Below are 17,674 nucleotides of genomic sequence, written 5' to 3'. Positions count from 1 at the left end.
GGCGGTGCTGCTGCTGGTGACTATATTGCAGCGAGCCGCGGAGCGTTTGCCCCCCTCTTTAGCTCTGTTTCGTCGAGCGTTTACCGCAAAGTGTTTTCGGTCCCGGGAAGACATGGCTGGATACTTGAAAGTCCTCAGCTCCCTTTCGAGATCTGCTGGAGCTGCTTTTTCCAGAAACCCGGCGGTGCTTGCGCCGGCTGCAAATTGCCAGACTTTGCAACAAAGAAACTGTAAGTGGAGAGATAGCCGGTTGATCCCGAGCATCATTATGTTGACCGTTAACTGCAGCTTGACCTGGCCTGGTGTTAACGTGGCCTCTTAAAAAAAAACAAAAAACATGTAGCTCTGGTTGCATTTAGGTGAGCTAATGCAATGTCAGCGTACATAGAAAAAGCCGATATCAGGTTAGCCGGCTATTCTTACGGAGCTAACGTAGCCGTGCTAGCTGACTGTGCTGCTAGCCAAGTAGGATGCGGTTAATACCTTTAATGGTTTCCTGAGCGCAGGGCACCGATACTTTAAATGCCCACGACCGTTAAATGGCCGTTAACATGTTTGAGTTAACGGAGGCTGTTTAATGATAAAAAAATGTAAACGTCGAAAAAAAGATGCGTGCAGCCTCAGCGAGACGACCCGTCTTTGTCTTCCTCCATTCAAACTTTGAGGAACCGTGGAGGACAATGTAAAGATATGCGGACTCGAATGAATTAAAACGGATAAACCCTGGCAGGCTTGCATACCTTCTACTCTGACCTAGAATATAAGATTCATAATAAAAGTGGCGGTGCAGTGCAAAAGCTGGCAGTTGATGAATTAAGCGAATCTTCCGTTTTTAGCCGTGTTTGCGGATTTATTTATTTTTTTCCAAAGGTGCTAATCTCTGAGGTGGATAATAAAATAACCACGAGAGGAACCCGGTTAAATTCTGTTGTTCAAAAGGATGAGCTGCCCGTCAGCCGTGAGATCGTCAGTGCGTGATTTACTTGGGTGAAACTTTTCCCAAGGTCAGTTACCGCATACGAGTCTCCGCTATGGAGAGCAATGGCTGCCGCCGCTGCTGCCGTATGGCGCTCTCTGTCCTACATTACGCTTCTCATCTGGGTTGCATCCAGGCTGCTGCTCATAAAGACCACATCTCACCCTGCTATTTATACTGTAAAACACTGTGCGGCTTGTTACTTTTATGTTCCCTCTAAATGTTAACAAACAAGATTCTAAAAATAAATAAAAAGGGAGATCAGGCTGAATGGATTTGTGTTTTGCGATTCGGAGAGGAATCCTGTTTTATGACGTGCGCTCTGCAGCAATCCCAGATTAAATGGGGCTGAAATTATAAGATATATAAGATAAAAGAACAAAAACGCACTAGCATGACCAGCTACCGTTCATAAAATAGTGGGTCAGCTGAAGGACGCTGTGGCTCAGATCCGATTGAATCACCGGCATGTACCTCTTTGATGGTGGTTAGGGATCATACCCCAGGACTGTTTGTTACAGCAACGCCTCCAAACGCTCTTTATCACGAGGATTCTTATAAAGTGATCGCATGATTTGATAACACTTCCACAGTATGATAGAATCGTGTTTCGTTTTTCCGAGGTGTAAAACCTGCGTGACACACTAAAAGTGGAAGATTGACAGTGTTGATTGGTTTCTTTTGTTCCAGCCACAAGTTGCATTGTGGTTTAGTAGCACCTCTTTGCTGGTATGCACTTTTTAAAATTTTAACAGCTCTTATAAAGCTGACCCAACATGTCGTTAAACTTGATTTGAATTTCACAATCCAGTGTAATGCTGCTTTATTTGTAAGCTTCAAAGCTTTTGCATTGACCACTGTCTACTATCGTGATAGTGAATGAAAAGTTCATTACCCGAGCCTCGTAAATGCCTTTTCCAAGTATTGGATTAAAACTTGATGTGGGCTAAGGCTTGTCCTACTGTGTTGAAAGTTAACCAGGCGGGACACCTAATCAATGCTTATTCTGTTGATCTCCTTAAGACACACATCATTTTGGATTGTCCTTGACTGCTTGACCGTAATTTCCACAAGGCACCTCACAGTTCAATTTAAAATTAGTACACTGTGCTAAAAATGAAGGGTATTTAAAAGCTCTAAATACTCCAGTCCCACACTGCAGGCTAGGTGAGGTCATTAGTCTTATTGTTTCCCTCCTTTCCACTATTGAACGTCTTCTGGTTCAAAGTCACAGTTTAAAGATTTCTTTTATCACCTGTAAACAAATTCTTCTCCAACTGATTTCTTTGTCCTTCAAGAAAGAGAAATAATAAAAAAAAACTCTGAGCCTTCTCAAGTGCATTTTTAACATTAAAAAAGCCTTATGTGCTTATTTTGAATCGACAGAAGAGCCAAGTCATTGTGCACGTTTTCAAATGATTATCTTGGTTGCATATTTCTCCAAACACCTGCCTTTGACTTTAGCTACAAGTGGTCGAACAAATCCTGCAGATCTGTCCCCGATGCATGCGCGAGTGATGTGGCATGCAGGCCCACATGACTGTGCTTCAGCTCGCCCTTCAGCCTCCAGTTTGTTGATACGCTCATAAATTACATAACCTGCTCAGCTCTCTCCTGGGCTCCCCTCCCTCCGCATTGTGAGAGGAAAGTCTTGATATTGCAGTTTTAGGTTGAACAAGTCAGAAATTATGCCTGACAGTAGTTAATGTGTTAACGAAACAATGCTGGAAGAGTCTGTACTCTTCCAAAAGCAGATGGAGGAGGGTAAAGTCTGTTATGGAATTGATTTTTTTAAAAAATCAAATCTTGATTTGCTTATGAAATGTGAGAAAATGGTTAAATTATTTGCAATTTCCTAACCAACCATTAAGACATCAGATTACTTGACTGTGCCCTCTGTCTCTTGGAAAGAAAGCAGCTCTTTCTCATATACAGCCTATAGTTTTCCCCATTTTTCTGAAAGAATCACTTAAGTGATTTATTGCAATAGCTTGTTTATTTTGCCAGCAGACTGTTTCAGTTCAAATTGCTGTAAAAGTAATTTCCGGCATGCAATTTTCAAACAGAACTTGGAAATCCATAAAAAGCTTTTCTGTTCGTTTTAACATCGCTGCCAGCTTATTGTTGGGAAGTAACCGAAGTCATATTGATGGATTTGTTTTAAAATAAAACTGCTGACAAGTCATCATCCTAGTTTCCTTTGTTATGTGCCAAAACTGAACATATTTCCTTCTTCAATTTCCAATAGGTTAAGGATTGTGTGATACAGTTGTGTGTCAGAGCCAAAACAACAGCAAGTTAGCAGAACATAATCACTTTTTCACCATTCTTTTACAGATATTGCATTCGTTTCTGTCTGTGTAATATGCTATCCTATAAACATAGTTGTAACATAACACAAAGCCACAACTGTTCTTCCTTAGAGGTCATTTTCAGTGCACGGTCGCCATGTTTCTGTAGTCAGCAGGGTGCGGAGGATAAGAGCAGAAGCTGTTTTGACAGGTGCTACCATGGCTTCAAAATCCCAGCTACATCAGATGTCTTCAGTCTCAGACTAATGCTTGAGTTTTAAATGGATATAATATCTTCCACTCTTAAAAATGTTGGCTGTACCCTGTTTCCATAGGACACCTTGTGTTTACTTGAATTACCGTACTCTTAGGGCAGTGGGGGAGCATAAGCTTGGCTTGGGAAATTTGAGTCACTTGATCCTCTGCACCTCCCCCCTGTACTTTCCTATTCACTGAAATGTTCCTGCTGGCAGCACTCGCACACTGAGTAGGCTGAGAGGAGATATGATTAAACATACTAATCCATATCAGTCCTAGTGGACAGAAAAGAAGTAAAGAGACAGTCTTAAAAAGTCAGTGTAAAAATAAAGCACTTTGTTTTCTAATGAGGTTTGATGGTTTTAAGAAAACCTACAAATAAATTATTATTTTTACCTGTAAGAACATATGCATTTCTCAAAATAAAGAATGGCTTTAGAGTAAACCAAAACTTGCTCTAATCAATAATATTTGGTCTTTTATTGAAGTGGTGTTTCTCTAAAATGGCTATTTACCGTGTGGTCAGTTGGCTATTCATGCTAACTACAAACAAGGATGTGTCAAGAAGTATTGAATGGAGCTGTAGTGATTAGCTCATAGAAAATAAAATGTCCAAATTTTTCAGTAATTTTGTTTTATTTACATAGCCCCAAATCACAGTAGTCACCCTAAGGCGCTTTATATCATAAGGTAATGATGCTACAATAATGCGAGAAAACTCCAAGAATCAAATGACGCCCTTTGAGCAAGCACTTGACAACAGTGGGAAGGGAAACCTCCCTTTTAACAGGAAGAAACCTCCAGCAGAACCAGGCTCCTGGATGACTTCCTATATAATCTTTATATATTATCTATATAGCAAACTAAACATTAAACTAAAAAAATCTCATCGATACAAAAGATACACCGAACCTTATGCTCTAGTTTAAAATAAACAGTTTAGATTCACACTCTGTTACATGCAAAGATTTTCTATAAGTTTTCTTGCCAGAAATTGCCAGTTACATTTTTAACTTAAAAAAAAAAGTTCCTTTTTGTGGTTCACTTGGCCCAGTTTAGAAGGGAGTTGATTTTAGAGTCAGTATAAATCTGGAGCCATGGATATTTAGAAATAACCTTCAACATAACATACCAAATCTAAATAAGCACAAATGAGAGATGTCATGCTTCCAGATCCAGGGACTCTCTTCATGCATGTTTTGGATGGAAATTTGAGCTGTGGTTGGTGCAAGGAGTCTGCTCTTGTGGATGCAAAATAGAAATAGCCTTGGGTCCAAATTGATTTCAGCTTTTTGTAGCTTTTGAACACATTTAGGATTAAACATTAAATTTTTAAATGTTGGTCTGACCAGATGGGTTTTCATCCTCTTGAGCATAATTCATTTCCTTTTCTTTTTCCCCCTTAATCAATGCATTTATTCTATGATTGGCACACAGCAGTCTCATGTTTTTTGTACTTCACGTTTTATTTTTGACAGATGCCGACAAACGCATCAAAGTGGCGAACCCAGTGGTGGAGATGGACGGAGACGAGATGACCAGGATCATCTGGGAGTTCATTAAAGAGAAGGTGATAAAGTGGCATCAAAGGTTGAAGGGGGAAAACTGAGCCCATGCAGCCTGACTGGCAGGTGGCTGTGTGGGAAGTGTTATGTAGAGGATTATGTATGTGTGTTGGGGAGGGGCTTTGGTAATTCAGTGGCTGATTTTCTCCAGAGAGAGCAGATGTTGTTGGCTCAGGAAGAAAACGCAGAATAGCATGAGGTTCAATCATTGAATGTTTTTGACAGCTGATGAGCAGTTTTGTCTTGTTAACAATCAGTGATCCCAAAGTACATTTTATCGGTTTTTTAGGTACTCTCAAAGGGAAAATGGTACATTTAATTATTCCCTAAAGTCATGCAAATTAAAACTCAGGTCTTTGTGATACAGGCTAGGGGATCTTTAAAATGCTGGTGAAAAAATATCTTCGGGGCAGAACATTTCTGGCTGTTTACACAACGCTCGCTTGCTTGTCAAGTTGTCTTTTAAGATTTTGATGGGGTGCTGAATATGACAGTTAATTGGCTGTTTGGTCCAATCAAAGCCAATTCTATTCATAGTTTCTAAAAGATGTCACATACTTGCAGAAATATCTGTCTGGATTGCAAAACCAGGGTTAATGCGACTCAGTTTTACTGCATTTGTGTAGCCAAACTGATGGGTAGTTGCTCATGTGAATGGCAATGCTTGCAAGCAAACCTTGTCTCACCATGCCATACATGCATGCAGTCAGCCACACCAAACCCACCTTCATCAACAGCACCCCAGGTTGTTAATTGTAGTTGATGTTAGCTACAGGACAGGTTTACCTGCCATTTGATTCAAGTTATGAGATATATATTAATGCCATTAAATATTGTTTATCTTAGCTAACCAGAATGTCACAGATTGATGTTTGTCAGCAAACATTGGCTTATTTGCCCTCACCTTTGCTCTGACAATATCATTGACCTCCAACACAGCAGCACAAACGACCCGTCCAGGTTTAAAGTGAATTTAACTGTATGCATCTCTGTACACTGTCATCCTAGGCGCAGTGTGAGAAGACTCACTGCAGTGAGTGTTGAATATGGATTACAGTTTCCCACAACTTGCAGTTTGTCCGCATATATTTCTTTTTCTTGGAAGGTGCTCTAAATATCCATGGCTAGAAATTGATGGAAATTTTATAGGATTGTGCTTTAGTTCTCTGGCATGCCCACGATTGGCTGGTGTGTTGTAACAGTGTTTTGCCCTCCGGATCCGATCCTATGACAGAAAACTGTTGCTGGTTCAGTGTGTAAAATATCGCCACTAGAAATCTGAATTCTGTCTTCTTCAATTCAAATGCATAATCCTAGCTATGGTAGGACAAACAAGTCTGTCTACACTTTAACTATAGGGAGTGGAGCCTGGCAATCTGGTGTTTATGTCGGTTGTCAATATGCCAGGTGTCTGCGTCTATTTACTCTGGAGGAGGCTGTAAAACTTTGTGATAGGAGCCTGTTATATGATGATGCTTCCATTTACTGGCTCCCAAGCCTATCTTTTTTTTTTTTTTTTTTTTTTAATGGGTTCTTTCTAAGATTCAAAGAATCTTTTCTGTCAAGTAACATGGATGATTTCCACGTTAAATATGTTCTTAAGGCTGCCTGATAGTTTGCTGATTTCATTCTGATCACTTTATTAATATAGCAAACAGGGCTATGTTTGTACAGCAGTTTTCACTATCTAGAGAAAACAAACACACCCTGGAACATAATAATTTCAATTAGGCTTGGGGAATTGATACAGCGTGATATTGCTTTTTTTGAGACAATATTGTATTGCTACAGGGGCACCAAATTGATATTTCATACTTGATAAGATTTATATTTTATTGACTAAATTAAAATACTCTGGCAAGACTACAAAACAAGCGGGCTCATCTCATGCAGCACCACCCTGACACAATGTTAGCTGACCAAACTTGCATTAAATTGGCTCAACTGAAAACCCATCCAACACTGAGCACGCTTTGCTTGACAAAGCTACCTTCTAAATTAGTGCAATGGCTCAGTCACATGAGCAAACTCCTTGCTTCTATAAAAAATAAATAAATTGGTGGCTGCCTGGTGATTTTACTGGTGAATAGTTATTTACAGTTAATTGCAGTTTTCACAGTATTAGCTGTGTATTTACAATTAGCTGCTGTATTATCAGAAACATGACCCCATTCAGTTATAGATTGATGGCAGACTGACTCTTTCTTATTTTGCATTTTGCAGGTTTTAGTGACAGTGTTGGTGTGCTTGATGATCTCATTTTGCAGGAAAAAAATAACTGATATAATCTTATTGGATAAAACTGATACTGACAATGTTTAACTTTGATATGTTGTTGCAATACTTTGTGATTTTTAACATTCCACAATATTTTGCATATTGCAAAATGTTAAACATTACTATCATATTGTGAGTGAAGTATTGCGATATCGTATTGTGGAGTACCTCGTGATTCCCACCTCTAACTTGTATATGCTTTTAGTGGTCTGAAAATTTTGAAGTCTTGAACACCTAATGCCAGGGGTCAGCAACATTTAACACCCAAAGAGCCATTTGGACCTGGTTTCCACGCAAAAGAAAACACTGGGAGCCTCAAATACTTTTTGACATCTTAAATGAAGATAACACTGTATATATTGTTTTTTACCTTTATGCTTTGTGTGAACAACTAAGGTGTGTTGCTTATGAAATCCATGAAGTGCTACTGAGAAAATTACATTTTATTTATGTAATTAACACATTTTGAACTCTTAAAGAAATATAACAAAAGGAAAGACCCCCAGCTGAACTAAAATGATCCATGTAGCAAACAAAAACTGTTTTGAGCTGCCACCCTTATATCGCTTTTGGGCTTTTGGAGCCTTGACCTGACTTTTAAAAAATAATTGAAAAAAAGCACTATGTTGCTAAAAAATGAAAAGTAGATATTTGCAAAATTCTGCCTAAATATGTATTTTACCAGGTTAATGTGTGTGGCGGGGCGTGGTCTGCAGCGGTGCTGCAGGGGAGGCGGAAGCACCTGAGCGGCACCCGCAATCACGCCTTGACACCTTTAACATCTGCGCTCTCTCTGCTGCTGTTGGTATATGTCGGGCTGTGAGCTACAGCAACCGTGTGTGAAAAGTGGTCAGTGCCTTTTAATTAATTAATTTTAATTTTTGATTGTTTAGCTCATCCTGACCAATGTTGATGTTGAGCTGAAGTACTTCGACCTGGGTCTGCCATACCGTGACCAGACTGATGACCAGGTCACCATCGACTCCGCCCTGGCTACCAAGAAGTACAGCGTAGCGGTTAAGTGTGCCACCATCACACCTGACGAAGCCAGAGTTGAAGGTCTTTGCCAAATCTTTAATCGCCAATTATTAATTTCTAGTTTCAGAGCACTTTAGACTTAAGATTTTCATTCTCTCAAAGTGATTGCTACATTAATTCTGCATATTTTTGAATACAGCACTGTAGGGCTGCAACTCAAGATTATTTTGTAGTCGATTAATCTGCCAATTTTTCTTCGATTAGTCAACAATTGTTTGTTGTAGTAATTAGTAGGGGTGCAACGATACACAAAATTCATGGTTTGGTTCGATACTTTGGTGTCACGGTTCGATATTTTTTTCGATACAAAAAATGTTCATGCTCTTTTTAATTTGTCATTTATTAAAATGACAAATTAAAAAGTTTTTAAATTTAATGTTGCTGAAACAACAAAGGATAAAAAATAAATCTATCTGATCGAGAAATCACTCATTTTGGAAAAGAGAGTTTATTACAGAGAAATGGCTCTTTCCAAAATAAAAGCTATACTATCGCTTCTTCTGGGCTATATTCTCAGCAGCATATTAAACATATCAGGTCCCCATAAGGAGAATTATGTGCTAACGGCTGTCTAAATGACTCGGGTAAAGTTTGTAGCATGCGTGCTTGTTGTTTTGTAGCTTGCCATCACCAGTGTGTGAATGTGTGTGTGAATGGGCGGATGACTGGATATGTAAAGCGCTTTGGGGTCCTTAGGGACTAGTAAAGCGCTATATAAATACAGGCCATTTACCATTTTTGTCTGCTTCCACTTGCACTAGGATGATGTCGGCGTAAATGTGCAGTCATATTCATTGTGTTCCCACTAGTGCTGTCAGCGTTAACCTGAAATGACATTAACGCCACAACATGGCAAATCTCCTTTAACGAGCATGGGGCTGGACGGTGTCAACACGTTAACGAGCAAACTGCGCTAACGCAGTAGTTCCCACCGATGTAATTGAGCATTGCGTGGCTCATCCAACATACTGTTTTACTTTAGTCCATGACGCGCTTACCTTCAGGGTCATGCTTCACATGAAGACCAAAATAGTTCCAAAGGCCAGATCTGAATGAGGGTGGGGGAGGTTCAATTTGCCATGTTGCAACGAGCTTAGCTTCTGTCTCGCTAGCTTGCCCTGCGCTCAGTGGATCTGCGGTCGACAGTGCAGCCTAGGCGGAGTAGTCGAAGGCAGATCCACTGAGCTCTCAACACAGACAGCATCTTCAGAAGAAAAGTTGATAAAGTAAATTAAAAATTTTGTATTGTTCGATACATATGCATACCAAACCAAAAGCACTGTATCGAACGGTTCAATCCCCTAGTAATTAGATATGTTTTTAACATCACTCAATAAGACTGTCAAAATAAAAATGAAATAATAAAAAATATCAAGTAATATTATTAAATAGTAGTATTTGTGCTAGTAGTATTTTAAACAAAAAACAATGTGATAGTAGGAAAGCAAAGTTGGCTGAGGTCTAAGTTCAAATAAAGCTTCAAATGAAATCAAAAATATTTTTTTTCCAGTCAAAAAAAAAAAAGTTTACCGATGGTTCAGTTCATGAATTCATGATTGCAGTGGACATGCTCTGGAGTGAAGCTTGCTCTTATCTTTGAGAATATGTTATCAGCTGTTCATAACAATGCTAAAAATGCTCTCTGTCATGACTTCAGCCATTTGAGAGGCGCATGAGCGTCTTTACAGCACAAACTCATCTGTATGCCTTAATACTAGTAAAACCGAACAAAGCAAAATTACTAATCACAAATTTGGTTCTATATCATAGTTTCTTAGATGGTGTCGTGTTCGATGACAATCAAAAAGTTTAAGTAATTAAATAATAAATGACTAAGTAAATAATTAATTATTGATATGCTCCAACCCACGGATTAAAAATCTAACATTAGTGGAAGAGGTTTAGTACTCGGAATAAACCCTAATATAACGCGGGTGGGGGGACTAGAAGACGGTGTAGATACTCCTATTTAATGGTTTACTCATTTCACTCATTAGCTAACAAAACTGAAACGGTGTTTGCTTAGCAAGCATCATCCTGAGGAGTTTCCGACAGGTAAGCTAACACAAGCATTACTGAACAAACATTAAAATAAGGTATCAACCCAACGCACTTAACACCCTAAAACTGATCCATTCAGTGTTAATGTAACAGCTCTAGGGTGCTGGTGCTCTAAATGCTCGTGCACTGCAGTTGTGCTGTCGTGGAAGGAAAGCTAAACTTTGCACTTTGTTTGTTTTCTGTGAAATGCTTTCACGTTCAAAAAAAAAAAAAAAATCTCCATTTTCATTTTCTTTTGTCCCTGTTTTTTGCCGTTCCACTACATTCTCCTTCGTTAGTATTGAATAATAGTAATAATAATGGATTGGATTTATATAGCGCTTTTCAAGGCACCCAAAGCGCTTTACAATACCACTATTCATTCACTCTCACATTCATACACTGGTGGAGGCAGCTAGGGTTGTAGCCACAGCTGCCCTGGGGCAGACTGACAGAAGCGAGGCTGCCATATCGCGCCATCGGCCCCTCTGGCCATCACCAGTAGGCAAGTAGGGTAAAGTGTCTTGCCCAAGGACACAACGACCAGGACAGATCGAACCGGCGACCTTCCGGTTAAGATGCGATTCCCAACCCCCTGAGCCACGGTCGCCCCGTGAATGCAGTCTTGGCAGATGATATAGGTGATACTGCCCCCATAGCTTCCTGTGTACAAAAACACATTTACGTGGTATTAGTGTATAATGCATTGACAATACAATTCCGCATCGACGACTTTTTAAAGTGGCAATTTTGGACTTAGTAGATATAGATTAAAAGCAATGTGAATGGGCACACATTGTTTAATAAGGCACGTTAAGTGATTAATAAAACCTTCCTTTGACAGGAGGCAGATTGCTTTGAAAAAAAAAAGCCTTCACAGACTAAGATGTCAAGCATCTCTTGTTTCACTTTGTATACCTGTATACCTTTTTAGAGGATTAATAAAATTAAAAAGAAAAATCATCCCCTACAGGATGGCTACAAATTCAGTTAAATTGTTTATTAATGCATGTTTTCCACAAGTACCCTTTGTAAAAAGGTAGCAACAGGTGTTTTCCCCATATGAATGCAGCTATGATCTTGTAAACTGCAAAGCTAAATAGGTGTTTACCAACACTGCACATGCGTGAATGATTGACTTGCCTATAATTTTTGTTTGTTTTTTATATAAAGAGTTTAGCCTGAAGAAGATGTGGAAGAGTCCCAACGGCACCATCAGGAACATCCTGGGCGGCACAGTCTTCCGTGAGCCAATCATCTGCAAGAACATTCCCCGGCTTGTTCCTGGCTGGACACAGCCCATTACCATTGGCAGACACGCCTTCGGTGATCAGGTGGGGCTTGATTTTGTTTATTTGTTTTTCCCACATTTTGAGCCAGAAGTACTAAATATCTTTCTGTCTAACTTTCTGTGTTTCTTCTACAGTACAGGGCAACAGACTTTGTTGTCGACCAGCCCGGCAAATTCAAGATAATCTTCTCACCTGCTGATGGCAGTTCAAACAAGGAATGGGAGGTCTTTGACTTCCCGGCGGGTGGCTGTGGAATGGGCATGTACAACACAGATGAGGTTAGCAGATACTTCTACTTAAAGAAAACATGCAGATTTTGGTTGTTTTTGTTGTTTAAATTCTTAGAAAATCACAACAAAACTGTAGTCGGCCTGTCTGTACGAGCCCACATTTGTTTCTATTCATTAGTGTTTGTTGAGGGCTGTTTTCCACTGGCTAATATTTACAGTGTAAAGTGTAAAGTGTGCGTGTTAGTCCCCATAGGGAAATAGTTCCTCTGCATTTAACCCATTCACCCAGTGAAGCAGTGGGCAGCCACCAGTGCAGCGCCCGGGGAGCAGTGTGTAGGGACGGTACCTTGCTCAGGGGTACCTCAGGGTAGCCGTTCAGTGGAGTCGAACCCCCGACCTTCCGATCATGGGGCCACCACTCTACCTACTGAGCTATCCCTGCCCCAGTAGTAGTACCCTGTTGTGTGTTTAAAAAATTCACAATAAACAACAGTTCCCGCATTTATCTTGAAAAATGACCCAGCCGACTCGTGCCAGTGTGGCTAAATAATCATCAACAACAACAACAACAAACAACTTTAACAGATCAAGTGTCCATAGCTAGTAACAAAAGAGAAAAGCTTCTTCATGTGAGTAAGATCTTGGTGTTAATGAATTCCTGCCTGTTAATGAAACATTGCTGTTGATGGCCAGGGGCTACCAAACGTTGTGCCCTGAGTTTGACTGAGCAGGAAATTTAAATTGGAGCTATAAAATATTAGATTTATGTGGCAAAATACAATGTCATATTATGCTCTTTTAGTTAGCAAAATGTACTGCTTATGGCAACATTTTTTTTGAATATTTTGGGCGACCAATTACAATCTTACACATGGGTTCAGGCAGAAATGTGAATACCAGCAGGACGAGTGAAGTTGTGACAGAACTAGGAAAGTCCAAACTGAAGAAGGACAAAGGAAAGAGCTTGTTCCTAGAAAAAGGCCTCTGTTACATGAATGTGGTTTTGAACCTTCTTGCACGGACCTGGAAACTGTATTTTTTGTAAATTATACAGCACATTGGTCTCCACAATGGGCTTAAACACTATGAACTTCTTCTAACACCTACGTGAGAACCACGGGGACATGCAAAGAAAGAGTAGAACCATCAAATGTTCAAAATATTAGAAATACTGCTATACCATAAACTTTAAAATACAATGTTTACATTTGGTGTTATAAAGCAATATTATATGTTTGGCCTGTAAAGTGTTTTATATTACTGAAATGTTTACCATTTTAATATTTTTACATTCTTAAACATTTGCCCAGAAGTTCTAAAAGGAACATATAAAACATATACATATAAATGAGAACCTTTGATTATTTTTAAGAATATAATATAAAAGGTAAACAATGTAAATACATGGACATTTTCATATAGTGAAAAGAACAGCTGATGGTATTTCAAATTGGAGGCAATATAACCTCAATAATGTCACTAGATTTTAAGAAAGTGTCCAATAGCAATATTTCTAACGTTACAGAGAAAAAATACAGAACAACATTTGATTGGTTCTTGAAATTAAGCATTGTAGGCTTAAATGAGCAGCATTTTTAATGAGCTACTTTCATTGATGAAGTGCGACTCTTTAAAAAAGCAGCATTATAGTACCATGTTAGTGAAACAAGTCAAATATAAACACACGAGTAGCAGAAGTAGTGTTTTTCCCTGAAAAATGTAAGCAGTAGTGTGAGATGCCTGCTTAACGCACCGGTTAAACGACAACTGCAATAAGTTGATCGAGTTGAAACGAGTTACTCCTTACTGATCATATTGGGGATTTTTTCCCCTCAAGTAGTGGAACACGTTTGTAAAATATGCAAGAGAGTGTTCCCCCTAAAGGTAGCAACGCTACTATTTCAACAAAGTACTGTACTTTGTTAAAGTAGCTCCTTTTAGGTGCACAATTGCTACTGGAGGCTAACACGTGGCTCTCGCGTGTCAGACCTGTCTGGGCTTGACTGGTTATACAATAATATCGCAACATGATGTTTTTATTGGATGTAAAAATGTATACCAGCATTATTGTGGATGATATCTTAGAACACGGGTCTATTTAGGGTGGCGTGTAAGCAAATGCGAGTACAGGTCTGGTTTTTAAACTTTGCTTGCTCTTTGGTGTAGGCTTCAAATATTTTTTTCCATTGGTTTCTTAAAAAATAGAATTTGTATAAAATTTGGTATTGCAACATCCAGATGGTGTTAAAAGATTTGCTTAATTCTACGCCATAGTTATTTAACATCTGGGTTGTGTGTGTATTATTGTCCTCATATTGTCTGAACTCTCAAATAAGCTGCTATTGAGTTGTAAAATGCACACCGCAGTCTCTGCAGTCCTCTATCGTCGTTTCAACTCTCTTTGCTACTGTTTTGTTTGCCTTCATCAGCATGGTTCTGTTTGATTTTACAACATCAGAGGTCATCGCAGATGACTTTCAACTTGATAAGGGGAAGGTTGTTAGCCCCTGTTCAACTGATAAAGCCTTCAGCAGTCATGAACTGTTTGTTTCTTTATTCCCTTCATCAGTCTATTACAGGCTTTGCACACAGCTGCTTCCAGTACGCTATTGGCAAGAAGTGGCCCCTGTACATGAGCACAAAGAACACCATTCTTAAAGCCTACGACGGCAGATTTAAAGACATCTTCCAGGATATCTTTGAAAAGTGAGTGTCTTCTAGCTTTCTGCTTATGTGTGCACATTTATCAATGACCCATTTGTCCAGTGTCATTTGCACAATTATTGTTAAATCAACAAATGCATTTAATTTAAGCTCAAATTAATTAGTATTAATCTAATTAGTATTTGGTCCAACATTTATAACCATTTTATCACTTTAATGTTCTTTTTAAGAAAAAGAAAAAAACTATCTTATTGTGTTGTCTTCTGCAGGAATTACAAGCCAGAGTTTGACAAACTGAAGATCTGGTATGAGCACAGGCTTATCGACGATATGGTCGCCCAGGTGCTGAAGTCTTCCGGAGCCTTTGTGTGGGCTTGCAAGAACTATGACGGAGACGTTCAGTCCGACATCCTTGCGCAGGGTGAGATATTCGGAAAACATCACTGTCATAAAACACTGAAACCTGCAAGCATATGAGGCGCGTGCCAGTTTTTGGGTAGTTGCACTAAAAGAAGATGGTGTGTTTCCTGTTTTAGGCTTTGGCTCTCTGGGACTCATGACATCAGTTCTTGTCTGTCCTGATGGCAAGACTATTGAGGCTGAGGCAGCCCACGGCACTGTGACCAGGCACTATCGTGAGCACCAGAAGGTTAGTAACCACCAACCCTGTGGGGTCTGTGTTAGTAATCTCAAGTTTCTGCTTGTATAGGCAGTGTCATCTGTAGAGCTACATTGCCATCTTGTGGTGAAGGATGTAATGACAAGTGTCTGCAGATGCTCAGATCTATTAAATATTTGATGCTGCAGTTGATATGTTTAGTAGTTTTTAATGCACACAGTGTCTCCATCTCTGCTTTCAGGGTAGGCCAACCAGCACTAACCCCATTGCCAGCATCTTTGCCTGGACCCGAGGCCTGGAGCACAGAGGGAAACTTGACGGCAACCCTGACCTCATAAAGTAAGAGAGGTTTAATATTTCAGGAAACTTACTCATGCTAATGTGAAATGTGACCTTTTTTAATAAATGTCTGCATTTTTCTGCAGGTTCGCCCAGACACTGGAGCAGGTGTGTGTCGCGACTGTAGAGAGTGGTACTATGACCAAGGACCTGGCAGGTTGCATCCACGGCCTGTCCAAGTAAGTTTATTTCCCTGCTGACACCTTAGTTTGCAGTGTAGTTGCAGACTTACTGAAATCACAGTATATATACTCAATAATCATTTTGTTAGATAGTTTTTGCTGCTGGAGTTCTGCTTTGCTTCAGAACACTGGAAATATTAAGTAATATATTTGAACATTACCACGTTCACTGCAGAACACATTTAATTGATAAATCATCCAATCTAATCAACTAGTTTTACTTTAACCTTGTGACATTAAGGGTTTACTGCTTAACCTTTACATTTATTATGTAACAACGGAATAGGATTGAAGGAAGTCTTGATTACCCTAACAAATAGTTGATCAACAAAAGTAATCTGTAGCCATTTTTAATTTTGTTAAATCAAAAATGCCAAACGTGTATCATCTTCAGCATCTAAGGACTTGCTGCTTGTTATTTTTATTATTGCATCAAATAATTTGAAGATATCATCTTGAGCTTTGAGAACTAGTGGCATCCATTTTTCACCGCTGGATGACATTTTTATAAAACACACAAATTTTCACAGGAGAATTTGCAGATTCATCAGTCATACAAAAAGTCATCAGTTGCTGCATTGATTTTGAAGGATGCTGCCATTCAGGCCTTGGTGCATCTTTATGTTTTGGGACATTAAGCCTATGATGGCAGCTAGAAAATGAATAAGGTTTGACGCTATGGCTTTAATCTTTAATTATTGATAATCGTGTGGATTTAACCTCAAGTTAAACCCAAGACAGCATTTAATCTTTGCCCTGATTCTGACCTGCACTTTATATAAACTTGTCCTCATCTTCCGGAATATTTGCGAGGTTTTAGGCCTCTGCCAGTGTTCATTACTATATATTTTTCAGCAACTTATTTAAAAAGAAAAACACAATTTAAATTTCACTTATAAGGTTGACAAAAAGCAAGATTTATTAATTTTTTCTAGGATGGCTTTTAAAGTCAATCAAGGGAATATTAAGTGTGTTTTAATTGAGTGAACGTTTCTGATTTGTAATGAACAAAATAAACTTCACATGTAACGCAGGATTTTCCAAGTGCATCTGCTTAAGAATGATTTATATCGAGCTTGTAAAATGTTTACTCAAGACTTCTGTAGCCTTGTCATCTAGTTCCTCCACGCTTTCGTGCACATTTAGTGTATATACTTATCTGTTTGTTGCATTGACTCATTTGTTTGCTTGAAGGCATTGCGGTTTTCTCATCTGCCGCTGAATGAATGCTTCATATAATACGCTGTTGTCTAAAAGCTACATGCAAAATGAAACGGGCACAACCTTGTAGTACTCAGTTGTAGTCTGTTTAATCATGATATGTAAAATGTATTATTTTAATAATCCCTGTGTAACTAACCAACAGCATTATCTTGTTTGTGTTGCTTGCATGTTTTTACGCTTTTGTTTTTCTGTTGACTTTTCTGATGTGCCGCGTCCTGTCTTTTCAGTGTCAAGCTGAACGAGCATTACGTCAATACTACAGACTTCCTCGACGCCATCAAGACAAATCTGGATAAGGCCCTCGGAAAGTGAAGGACTTGAAAGAATATGATAAGCACGAAGATGGCAATGTCACTCTTCTGTTTTTGTACCTCATTTTTAACTTAAAGGTCAATAAATCCACTCGCAATTTAATCAGAAGGAGAAGAAAGTACTGTCTATAGGATTACGTAGTTCTCTTAGGTTTTTAAATCGTTGAGAATTGTCCTTTGAACCTCATGCCTCCCTTACTGTCTGTCCCATTACTTGCAGGGTTTTATTTTTGTAATGTGAAGTATTCAGTACTATGTAATGCCTTGGGCAAGACTAAAGCCTGTGTCACACACATTTGCCAATAAATCTTTTAAACCACTGTTTGTGTTTTGCATCTGTACAAACGAGAGCTCTCCCACTTTAAAGG

General features: G+C 39.1%; 1 protein-coding gene across 1 annotated transcript; it reads left to right on the top strand.

The window, feature by feature from the left end:
- Window positions 1-11: 11 nt before the first annotated feature.
- On the top strand, window positions 12-17,626 carry LOC102297907 (isocitrate dehydrogenase (NADP(+)) 2). Its single transcript, XM_005928681.2, has 11 exons — window positions 12-230; window positions 5,004-5,095; window positions 8,261-8,426; window positions 11,619-11,779; window positions 11,872-12,015; window positions 14,537-14,673; window positions 14,901-15,052; window positions 15,168-15,280; window positions 15,492-15,589; window positions 15,676-15,768; window positions 17,223-17,626. Exons 1-11 carry the CDS (start codon window positions 113-115, stop codon window positions 17,305-17,307), a joined length of 1,359 nt encoding a protein of 452 aa, XP_005928743.1. The 5' UTR covers window positions 12-112; the 3' UTR covers window positions 17,308-17,626.
- The last annotated feature ends 48 nt before the right edge of the window (window positions 17,627-17,674 follow it).

The sequence above is a fragment of the Haplochromis burtoni genome, unplaced genomic scaffold, assembly GCF_018398535.1.
Source record: "Haplochromis burtoni strain Fernald_Lab_line unplaced genomic scaffold, NCSU_Asbu1 Contig_114, whole genome shotgun sequence".
Lineage (NCBI taxonomy): Eukaryota > Metazoa > Chordata > Actinopteri > Cichliformes > Cichlidae > Haplochromis > Haplochromis burtoni.
The sequence above is the reverse complement of the archived record's forward strand: the minus strand, read 5'-3'. Positions and strand labels throughout refer to the sequence as shown.